Below are 12012 nucleotides of genomic sequence, written 5' to 3' on the forward strand. Positions count from 1 at the left end.
TGCCTTATCTTCTCTTTCATATACACCTAGTTTCTTACATTTACTTTTTCTTCTATTAATAGACTTTATTCTTTAGAGCAATTGTAGCTTCATAGCAAAATGGAGAGGAAAGTACATATACCCCCCTACCCCATTTGTGTAACCTCCCCCATTACCAGCATCCCCCACCAAAATTGTACATTTGTTTCCAATGATGGGCCTATAGTGACACATCATTGTCACCCAAAGCCCATGGTTTACATTAGGGTTCACCCAAAGCTTTGTATATTCTGTGGCTGGGCAAATATATAATAACTTGTATCCAGCATTACAGTATCAAACAGAGTAGTTTTATAGTCCTAGAAATCCTGTGTGCTCCACTTATTCATCTCCCTCCCCCCTCATAACCCCTGATCTTTTTACTATCTCAAAGTTTTATCTTTCACAGAATGTGATATAGTTGGAATTATATAGTATGTAGCCTTTTCAGGCTGGCTTAGTTCACTTATTAATATGGATTTAAGTTCTTCCATGTCTTTTCCTAGCTTGATGATGGCTCATTTCTTTTTTTTTTTTTTTAAAGACTTTATTTATTTATTTGACAGAGAGAGATCACAAGCAGGCAGAGAGGCAGGCAGAGAGAGGAGGAAGCAGGCTCCCTGCTGAGCAGAGAGCCCGATGCGGGGCTCAATCCCAGGACCCTGAGATCATGACCTGAGCCAAAGGCAGCGGCCTAACCCACTGAGCCACTCAGGCGCCCCGATGGCTCATTTCTTATTAGTGCTTAATAGTATTCTCTTCTCTAAATTTACTACAGTTTATTTAACCATTTACCTACTGAAGGACATCTTGGTTGCTTCTGCGTTTTGGCAGATATGAATAGAGCTGCAGTAAACATCCATGTGCAGGCTTTTGTGTAGACATAAGTTTTCACCTCCTTCAGATAAATACTGAGGAGCAAGAGTCTAGATTGTATGGTTAGAGTATGTTTAGTTTTGAAAGAAATCACCAAACTGTATTTTACAATGACTGTACCATTTTGCATTCCCACTGTCAATGAATGAGAATTCTCCTGCTCCAAGTGCTCACCACCATGTGATGTTGTCAGTGTTCTGGATTTTAGCTATTCTAATAAATGTGTAGTGGTATCTCATTATTGTTTTAATTTGTATTTTGGTGATGCTGTATGATGTACGGCATTTTTTCATATGCTTATTTGCCATCCTTGTATCTTCTTTGGTGAGCTGTTAAAATCTTTGACTCATTTTTATTGAGTTGTTTTCTTATTCTTGAGTTTTAACAGTTATTTCATATTTTGGATAATAGTCTTTTGCAAATATTTTCTCCTAATCTATGGTTTTCTTTTTATTCTCTCAACAATATCTTTCACAAAGCAGAAATTTTTGATTAAATGAAACCTGGCTTATCAATTTTTTCTTTCATGGATTGTGTTTTTGGTGTCCTATGTAAGAAGTCATCTACATTTTCTCAGGTTATCTTGTAGAAGTTTTATAGTTTGTGTTTTATATTTAGGTCTGTGATCCGTTTTGAGTTACTTTTTGTGTCAGAAGGGTGTCTGGTCTTTGTCTTGATTCACTTTTTTTATATATGCCCACTTTTTCTAATACCATTTGTTGAAAAGATGGTCTTCTCCTTTGTATTGCTTTCGCTTCTTTGTCAAGGATAATTGACTGTAATCATGTGGGTTTCTTTCTGGGTTGTCTGTTCTATTCCACTTATTCTATTGATCTATTAGTGATCTATTAGTCTTTTCTTTGTTAGTCCTCCACTACCACACTATCTTGATTACTGTAACTTTAAAGTATGTCTTGAAGTCAGGTAATGTGAGTCTTCCAACTTTGCTCTTCCCCTTCAATACTGTTAGCTATTTAAGGTCTTTTGCCTCCCCTAAATCTTTAGACTCAATTTGGTGAGACCTCCAAAATAACTTGCTGGGATTTTGGTTGGGATTGCACTGTATCTGTAGATCAAGTTGAGAAGAACTGGCATCTTGACAATATTGAGTCTTTCTGTTGATGAACATGGAATATCACTCCTTTTTTTTTTCTTCTTTGTGTATTTACTTTTATTTAATCTGTTTTGTAATTTTTAGAAGGCACTTTTTCTGAGTCACTTCAGAAGTGTTTTACAGAGTTTTCTGTCTTCTTAGATTTACTATTATATTTGTTCCTTTTTATGTTGGCTTTCTAAGAACTTTTTCTTCCCCTTTTTATTTTTATTTTTATTTTTTTTTAGATTTTATTTATTTATTTGACAGAGAGAGATCACAAGTAGATGGAGAGGCAGGCAGAGAGAGAGAGAGAGAGAGGGAAGCAGGCTCCCTGCTGAGCAGGGAGCCCGATGCGGGACTCGATCCCAGGACCCTGAGATCATGACCTGAGCCGAAGGCAGCGGCTTAACCCACTGAGCCACCCAGGCGCCCCTTTCTTCCCCTTTTTAAATATCCATGATATCCAGCCAAATATGATTTCTGGTATTGCATAGCATAATTGTTCCTAGAATTAAAGTAAATCACATTATATACATAGTTCATATCCGTACTGTAATACAACTGCTTTCTCAGAAATGAGAATAAAAATTGACTATAAAGAGGAAATAGAAGAGCATTATAGTACATAATCTCTGCCCTCAAGGAGCTTGTAGTTTAGTTAAGAAACCACACTAAAACATATGAAAATTAAGACATATAGATAAGAATTCTAGTGTTAAGTCTTAGAGGAATACCTGATTAATAGGTATTAACTGAGTGGATAATACTCTGGAATTTACAGAAGGAAGTGAGTTACTTTAGTCAGGTTATTCAGGGAAAATTTTACTGGGCTCATGGAAATTGAATTTACTCCTAAGATATGAATAAATTTTGGAAAAGAAAGAGATTAATCCAGATTTCTTACAGATGAGTTCCATAATACTTCGTCCTTCAAATTTTTCTTAAAAAAACTTAAAATGAACCATTTCCTTTTAAATATATTTTCTATCCAATGTAGTTATAACAAACACTCAAATGTTTGACATATCAGTTGCTTTCAATTTTCTATTGCTGTGTTTTGTCACAGGCATCCTGATTTTCAGCTGCTACAGGAAGGACAAAGGTATGGTTGAATCAGTATTGCTTACCTTCTATATATTCATGTTAATAGAAACATTAAGAGTAAACCAGGTGATATGAGCTCTTAGACTTCCTGTGTTGATACATTATGTAAGTGCCCATTTTAGCCTACACAAAGAAATATTTGCCTTGTACAGCTTTTTCTTTTGTGATAAGATGCTATGTTTGATCTGTATGATTTATTGTACAGCTGTTCCTACCAAGGCAGTCTAATTGAACCTGTTGAAATATGACACAAACAGAGCTTCCATCTGAGATACTGTGCTTCTTTGTCAAGTAGATTATACCAATTACATTTGTTGAAAGGTTTTTATAACCTTATTTTATAGGATTTTGAAACTTAATATATCATTTGTTATTTGGAAGAGTGTCTAAAGCATTAATAGAAATTCCAAGTTGTGATATTTTCTAAACTTTCTTTGTGGTGGTGTTTGCCCAACTATAACCATCTCTTAAAAGACTTTTTTTTTTTTTTTTAATTTTTATCAGGATAAATTTTCCTGGTTATTAGTTGCTAACTTAGCACATGGAATTGAGCACATGTGAGAGATAGTTATTGATAAATATTTTTAATTATGGCTTTAAAGTAATATAGAAAAATATAATTACCTTAAATTTCTAAGAGAAAGTATGAAACCTGAAAGTCAAAGTGTTCTAATTTTTTTGAAATTATACTTCAGATGCAGGAGATAATCCCATGGCCATATATAGGCTAGCTTCTAACTAAAAAAGTGATATCTAATACTGAATAGACTTGTCATTTTTTCTTTATTCCCATCCACATCCTTACTTTCAACTCTGTTTTTCTTTTTCTTTTTTTTTATACTTTTACCTGGCACACTTCTTTTTTTTTCTTACTATTGCATTATTTTATTTCATCTTATTCTTTAATCATTTAAAAAAATTAATAGCACCTTTAGGGAGCAATTTTAGGTTTACAGAAAAATTGCCTGAAAAGTAGAAAGTTCCCATATACTCTTTTTTTCCCCATATACTCTTTTACCACCAAGTGCCCCCGCTTGACCCAGAATCCTAATCTTTTAAAGTTTTGATATGTGCATTTCCTTGAAAGTACCTGCTTATCTATCATTGCATATCTCAAGTTTGTATAGATACAGCTTCTCTTTTCCTTCATTCTTTCACAATTCTTAATCTTTTTTAAGCCTATTTGAAAATTGAAGGAACATAATCAAAGGGAAAACTATTTTTTATTGTTAGCCTTCTGTTGTAACTCTGAGTTTTCAAATATATCTTTCATCAGTAAATGTTAATTTGCTGACTTTATATTTTCTGCTATGACTTTCTAGTGTTTTTGTTCTATCTATGAAATTGTATAACTATCAACCAGAATTGGAAAATGTTTAAATATGTCTTTTTAGCCTGTTATCTTTCAAAATCTAAGCAGAGTTTCTGTAATACATTTTTCTGACAAAGCGAGAGTGAAGTTTTTAAAAGAAAACCTTTTTTTCAAAAGGATATATGAGGGGTGCCTGGGTGGCTCAGTGGGTTAAAGCCTCTGCCTTCAGCTCAGGTCATGATCCCAGGGTCCTGGGATTGAGCCCCACATTGGGCTCTCTGCTCAACAGGGAGCCTACTTCCCCCCACCCCCCACCTGCCTCTCTGCCTACTTGTGATCTCTGTCAAATAAATAAATAAAATCTTAAAAAAGGATATATTAAATATTCACAGAAATATAACAGGCAAAAATCAACATAATTCATCAGAATGGAATTATCAAAGCTTTTTTCTTTTTGCTGTACTTTTAACACTTTTTAAGTAATGGGGAAAAAGATGGAAAGAAGATGGTGGAATTATATCAAATAAGGTATAGAGAAATAATAGATTTATAGTAGTCTTTGGAAATGTGTATATATGTATGTGTATATATATATATGCCTATAAATAAGGCTTTGCCTAGGGAGTACAAATTTTTATCTTGAAAGTTACAAAATATAAATGCTGTGGCACATTTTGCTTTTCCATTATAGTTAATGTTTTTTTTTCCTTCTACAGTGGCCATTCTGGAAAGGAAGTACAGTTATGCACTAAGGCCATTAAAACATCAGATATTGACAATCCTGGCCATTTTGAGATGCATTATGAATCTAGTGCTTCTAGCTCTCATAGTGATAGTAGCAGTGATAATGAGCAAGACTTTGTTTCCACCATTCTACCAGGAAACAGACCAAATGCAACAGGTATAAGTTCACAGCTGCCCAAAAAAAGCATAATGAAAAAGAAAGCTGGTCAGAAAGCTAACTCCAAATGTGAAGACAAAGAAGAGACAGTAATAGCTGTCACTGAGCAGCTAGGCAATTGCAGATTAGATAGTCATGGGAAAGCTGCTGCTTGTGAACTTCCTTTACAGCAAGTAAGTACTCAGATTTCTTCAAATAGTCCTTTGCAAGAAAAATTAGAAGCTACAGAAAATTCTGAAAATAAATACAGTAGTTCAAAAATAACTCTAGTAGGCATAAGTAAGAAAAGTGCTGAGCATTTTAAGAGAAAATTTGCCAAATCAAACCAAGTTTCTAGGTCACCCTCTAGGCCGGTGCAGATGTGTCCCGAAGTTGCAAAGGCAAACTTACTTAAAGTCCTGAAAGAGACTTTGACTGAATGGAAGACAGAAGAAACTTTGAGGTTTTTGAATGGCCAAAATTATGCTTCTTTGTGTCTGAAACTCTCTTCATCCCCTCTGGCTAAAGAAGAAGAATTTGATGAAGATGACATATGCTCTGACTCAGATAAACATTCTCCTGCCTTGCAGGAATCTCAGAATAGCTTGGATGAGTCTTTACCTTTTAGGGCCTCAGATACAGCCATTAAACCACTGCCAAGTTATGAGAACTTGAAGAAAGAAACTGAAACATTAAATCTGAGGATAAGGGAGTTTTATAGAGGACGATATGTTTTGAGTGAAGAAACCACCAAATCACAAGACTCTGAAGAGGTATGTCTTAACGATGATTTAAGTTTTCTGTGCTGCTAGCATATGGGACACTCACCATAACAAATCTTGAAACAGTAACATTAAAGAAATAATTGTTAAATTTTCAGGTTTGTTTAGTTTATCAGTTGGTTTAAAGTGCCATCTCCAGAGGCACTTGGGTGGCTCAGTCCCTTAAGTGTATGCCCTTGGCTCAGGTTGTGATTTCAGGGTCTTGGGATCAAGTCCCATTTCCAACTCCCTGCTTGGTGGAGAATCTGCTTGAGATTCTCTCTCTTCTTCTGCCTCCCCGCCCCCACCATTTGTGTGCTCTTTCTCTCTCTCTCATAAATAAATATAATCTTTTTTTTTTTTTAAATGCCATCTCCAGTATTGGCATTACAATTTTCCAAATAAGTTGACATTTGCACCCAGGAAATTTCATAAATGTGTAGTATTTTTCTCTAATATAGGAGTAGCCTAGAATTGTGGGATAAAGCTTTCTTTAAAACCTAGTTCTTTGTATAATATGTAAACTCTCTAGAGAGGCTTTTTCCCCCCTACCAACAGATATTCTTTGTATTCTTATATTCTTTCAAATCTCTACATGGAGCATGTATCTTTGTATTTCATTTCCAATGGGTCTGTACACAGTGGAGTAGACTTACTAGTTGAATGGTAAAATATTTATCTGTATAGTATTTGGCCAGCATGCCCATTCAAAATAATATCAATGAAAATAATATAGTAAAGGAGATGTATTGGGAAATAATAAACATAAGAGAAAATGGAAGGAACACATCAGACCTAGATTTTCATATCTGCTCTCTCATTTACTAGCTGTATGAAAAATTGGTCTCTTAAATTTGAGTGTTCATCTGTAAATGGGACTATATATAAATAGCTTTCCTTTTTCAGTTGTTAAGAATTTAAAAATAATGTAGGTAAAGCATTTATCACAATGCCTGATAGACAGTTAGTACTCAGTAAGTAATAATTATCTGTAGAGATTAAATGTATGTTGCTGAGATTAAGGGGGAGGGATTCTCTTAGTATTTCTCTTACCCATTTTTATGTTCATGTATAGCTTAAGAAATGAAGTTATTTGGCATGAAGAGGAGTGGGCAGTAACCTTGTTTTTCTGACAACTTTTGTTATTAAAGATTTCTGAGTAAATGTGGCTCTAAATTTAAGAACACATTTGGAGATTTAGAAAGAGAGTAGAAGTACAGTAAAAATTTAGAAATTTTTTACTTCTACAGAATGCTCCCTAACCCAGTACTATTATTTTAAATCACTTCAATTGTATCATTATACAATATTTTTAAGTTTTATAGTAAGCTTGGAAAAACCTTTATCTCTGTCACTCAGCTGCATAAAGCTACATTAATGTATCATTTGTTTTATCATTTTTGTGCTATAAGCCTTAAACAGAAAAAATTACTTAAGAAAGAAAATTGACTGTTCCTCTGTTGCATAATATTTTAAAACTTTTTCATTGAAGTATAATGCAAATAGTAAGTTTGCCATTTATTAATTATCACAAAGGAACACAGCCTTATAATCATTACTCAGGCCAAGAAATTTGAGTAAAACAAAAGCCCCACTATGTCTTCTCCTAATTATTACCTCTTTCCAAAATGAGTAAAACATGGGTTCACTTTGCCAGTTTTGAACTGTAGTAAATTCACATAGTATATGTTCTTTGGTTTCCTGTTTATTTCATGCAGTGTTAGTTCATGAGTCATTTTTTGTGTTGTTCCATGTGGCTATAGTTCATTCTTTTATTGCTGCATAGTATCTCATAGAAATAGGCCACAATTTATTCATGTTAATGAGCAGTTAGGCTTTTCCAGTTTAGGGCTGTAGTGTTATAAACTTTCTTATCTATGTCTCTCTTCTAAGGTATGTGTATTTCTGTTGGGTGTGTATTTAGGACTTGAACTTTTGGGTCACAGTGTATGTGTATATGCAGCTATACTGGATGATGCCAGTTTTCCAAAATAGTTTTGCCAGTTTTTAGTCTACTACAGCTGTATGAGAATTTCCATGATCCACATTCTTGATTGGTACTTGACATTGTTAATTCTCACCATTTCAGTGGTACTGTTTTTATATTATAATATATTTCTCTAATGATTAATGAGTTGAGCATGGTTTTATTTGCTTTTTGACCATTTGGAATGTCACTTTTGTGTCTTTTCAGGTCTTTTTCCCATTTATCTGTTGGAATATCTAAGTATTTTTTCTTACCGATTTTGAAGAAATTCTTTATTCAGAATTCAAACCCATTTTTAGTTAATGTGTTTTGCAAATATCATCTTCTACTCTGAGACTTGCCTTTTCACTCTCATTAATGATATCTTGGGTCCAATTTATTAATTGTTCCCTTTAGTGACTTCTTTAGAAATCTTTGTTTAGCCCAGGTTACTTCATCTTCTAGATTGTTTTTCCTTTCATCCTAGAATTGATTTTTATGATGAGCAGTATGGGTCAGATTTCATTATTTTCCTTTGGGGAAATGTGTGCATATTAAAGTTTGAGAAACACTATTGACTGGGGGAAGGTGGGGAGAGGTGTTGCTCATTCTGTTAGTTACTAAAAGAAGTGGGAGAGGTAGGTCAAAAATCTTTCACCATTGGGGCGCCTGGGTGGCTCAGTGGGTTAAAGCCTCTGCCTTCAGCTCAGGTCATGATCCCAGGGTTCTGGGATCAAGCCCCACATGGGCTCAAGTCCCCCCCCACCCCCATTGGCTCTCTGCTCAGCAGGGAGACTGCTTCCCTTCCTCTCTCTGCCTCTCTGCCTACTTGTGATCTCTGTCTGTCAAATAAATAAATAAAATCTAAAAAAAAAGTAATCTTTCATCATAATTATGGATTATTTCTACTTTCGATTTAGTAAATTTTTTTTTTTTTTTTTTTTTAGTAAATTTTACTTTTAATATTTTGAGACCATGTTATATGGTATTAAAAAAAAGATTGTTATGTCTTCCTAGTAAATTGAACCTCTGTATTATGAGTGACCTTCCACTACATTGGTAAGTTTTTTTTTTTCTTACAGTCTGTTTTGCTAGCATTAGCATTCTTTTATTAGTATTTTCAGGACTGCCTTTTTTTACTTAGGCTGGTAATTGTTTTTATGTGGAGAATTTAGTCTGTTTACATTCAGTGTCATAATTGATATATTTGGGTTTGTGCCATCTCACTCATTGCTTTCTGCTTGTCTCATCTGTTCTATGTTCCTCTTTTTCTCCTTTCCTGCTTTTGTTGAATTAAATAGTACTGTTTCGTTGTTTACCGTCTATTAGCTTGCTTTTTATACTTTACTAATCAGAAGTGGTTACTCTAAAGATTAAAATCTGAGTTAATTGAATTATTATAAAAGTCCAATATAAGTTAATTTTTTTGCTTCCTAGATAGTTAGTACCTTAGAAACTGTAATTCTGTTTACCTTCTCTGTGCTTAGGTGTTCTTGTTGTCTGTTTTTATTCTGTCTATATTTTAAATCCTGTAAGATGATTTATAGTCTGTATTCAGTTGGAGTTTTTCACTGACCTGAACCGAAGGCAGATGCTTAATGACTGAGCCACCCAGGTGCCCCTCAACGTAGGTATTTTAAATAAAGTTGATAACATCATTTTCTAGATTCCCTGGGGGCTGTTTTCTATGGGATAATGTTTCAGATTTTGACCATATTGTCTTATTTTCTTATTATTTATGGCAAACATTGTATATTAAAAATTACAGATAACTTGAGACCAAACTGATGTTATCTTCCTCTAAAACAGATTTCTGTTTGCTTTAGGCACATGATTTGTAGCAGTTCTAAATCACTTCATTCAATGAGGGATTAAGATGATTTGAAGCTGTACTTCAGTCCCTGAAAGAGCCAGTTTCCTATTCATTTTTAGTGCTAGAGTTTGGTCCTTCTAAGTTGAGCTTGGAGGGAAGGGTTGCTAGTACCTCTTCCTTCTTGGCATTTCCCCAAGCTTTAATGCTTATTAGAAAAACAATGCTCAGGTTCTTAGTATCTGAATTGCTTCTTCTGGAATTAGTCACTGCCCTCTCTGGAATTACCTTCTCTAGAATCTCTGGCGTTAATTCTTTACTGCTTTGTTAGTCTCTGATGTTTTCAATCAAATGTGGGTATTTTCCCAGTGTTTTTTCAGTTCTCAGCAGGAGGAATGGTTAGAATTATTTTGTCTGCCATTTCTAGAAGTGGAATTCCCCATAATATATGTATGTGTATATGGTGTGTGTGTGTGTGTATATATATATATATATATATATATATAGTATTTGCTAATTTTATTTTTTTTTTGTATTTGCTAATTTTAAAAGCTTTGATCTCCAACATTTGTATAGCATTTAGTAGTTTACAGAGTTCTTTTGTGTACATTTTCTCGTTTAATAAAGAAGGTATTAGTATCCCTTGATACAGGTAAGAAAAAATTCTCAAAAGCAGGCATATGACTCAAGTTCACATCAGCCCAATGACTGAGCCAATGCTCAAATTTAAATCTTCTAATAATTCTCAATTCTAGTTTTTATTCTGCCATACCTCAGGTATGAATTTTTGTGCTTTAATGTTTATAGTTCTTATCAAAGAAGAATGTAAATTTATGATTTTGCTTTGTTTTGTTTAAAAACGTGATTTTAGCATGATCCCACCTTTCCACTGATAGATTCAAGTTCTCAGAACCAGATTAGAAAACGCATCGTACTTGAAAAGTTGAGTAGAGTGTAAGTATGTAATTGTTATTCCACTTTACAGTATTTAAAATTAACTTGGTATTTGTGGGTTCATAATTTATATTAATTTTTATCCTTGAATTTTGAACAGTTTGAAAAATAATTTGGAAAGTTACTTGAGAAGTTGAGATTTTTTAAGATATGCTGCCAAGGAAATATTGAAGTTTTGTCTTGTGTAGAAGATACACAAGCACATAATGAAGAGGAAGGTTGAGATTATGGGAGTAGAAAACTAAACTGTGTCACTTCCACTTCATAATCCAGTGAAGTCAGGGAAAAAAATATCAAAGTTAAACCATTTAAATACTGATTTGTGGTATATGTGTCACATCAGTTTCACATGTGAATGAAACTTTATGAAGTTTTAACGGTCTGTTAACTCACTCTGCATACATATTTATAGAACCATTTCACACTCAGCAACTTAAGAGTTTTTGTTCAAGTCAACTTTGCACTTTAGTTTTAAACTTCCTGTGGTGGAAATTATTTTTCTTGTAATTAGCCCAGTCATAAATGACATTTAAAAATTGTAATCTTGGTTTGTCTTTCAAAAGAAGTTTGAAATCTTTTTTCTAGAGATGTGAGGGCCGTCTTGAACTTTTTAATCTCTATTTTCTTTCTTTAGCAGAAAAAATGGAAAGGTGTTTTCAGTCATTGTTTAAGGTCTGTATATGGATTAGGGGCACCTGGATGACTCTGTGGGTGGAGCGTGCAACTCTTGATCTCACTCAGGGTTGTGAGTTCGAGCCCCCTGTTGAGTGTAGAGATTACTTTACAATCTTAAAAAAAAAAAAAAAAGGCTGTGCTTATGGAGTAGTCTTAATTTTGTAGTAGTTCAATGGTAAGAAGAACATATCTTCTGGAAGCCTTCATATTTTGAGCAGCCTACTCCTCCAAGTTTTACATTTTAAGTAACTGTTTAATATTTATCGAGTTTCTCTTACGTTAGGCTCCTCCCAGATAATCTAAGTTTGTTATTAGTTTTGTCTTTTATATGGTCCTCATACTTAGACATTTGTTTGTGTTTGACATTAGGTTGGAAAACAGTAAAAGTCACTATATGTCTGATTCATAGGACAAGAAGATATCAATCCTTGATTGTGGTTACACAGGTTTTGAAAGTTAGGTTGGATTATTGATACTTGTATGTACTTGGTAGATAGGGATTTATCTGAAAATAGTTTTCGAGACTTTTTAGCTAATGAAAGTACCCAGTTTTAAATTTA

At 33.9% G+C, this 12012-nt stretch overlaps 1 protein-coding gene across 1 annotated transcript in view; it reads left to right on the top strand.

Moving 5' to 3' along the window:
• Positions 1 to 12012, top strand: part of LOC111143332 (RNA polymerase II associated protein 2) — an 82216-nt gene that overhangs the window by 21099 nt on the left and 49105 nt on the right. The window contains exons 7-9 of the mRNA XM_022497004.1: positions 3057 to 3092; positions 5123 to 6059; positions 10695 to 10777. Coding sequence (XP_022352712.1) covers positions 3057 to 3092; positions 5123 to 6059; positions 10695 to 10777 — 1056 coding nt within the window. The remainder of the gene's footprint in view (positions 1 to 3056; positions 3093 to 5122; positions 6060 to 10694; positions 10778 to 12012) is intronic.

Source organism: Enhydra lutris, unplaced genomic scaffold (genome assembly GCF_002288905.1).
Source record: "Enhydra lutris kenyoni isolate GAN:26980312 unplaced genomic scaffold, ASM228890v2 scaffoldscaffold9, whole genome shotgun sequence".
NCBI lineage: Eukaryota > Metazoa > Chordata > Mammalia > Carnivora > Mustelidae > Enhydra > Enhydra lutris.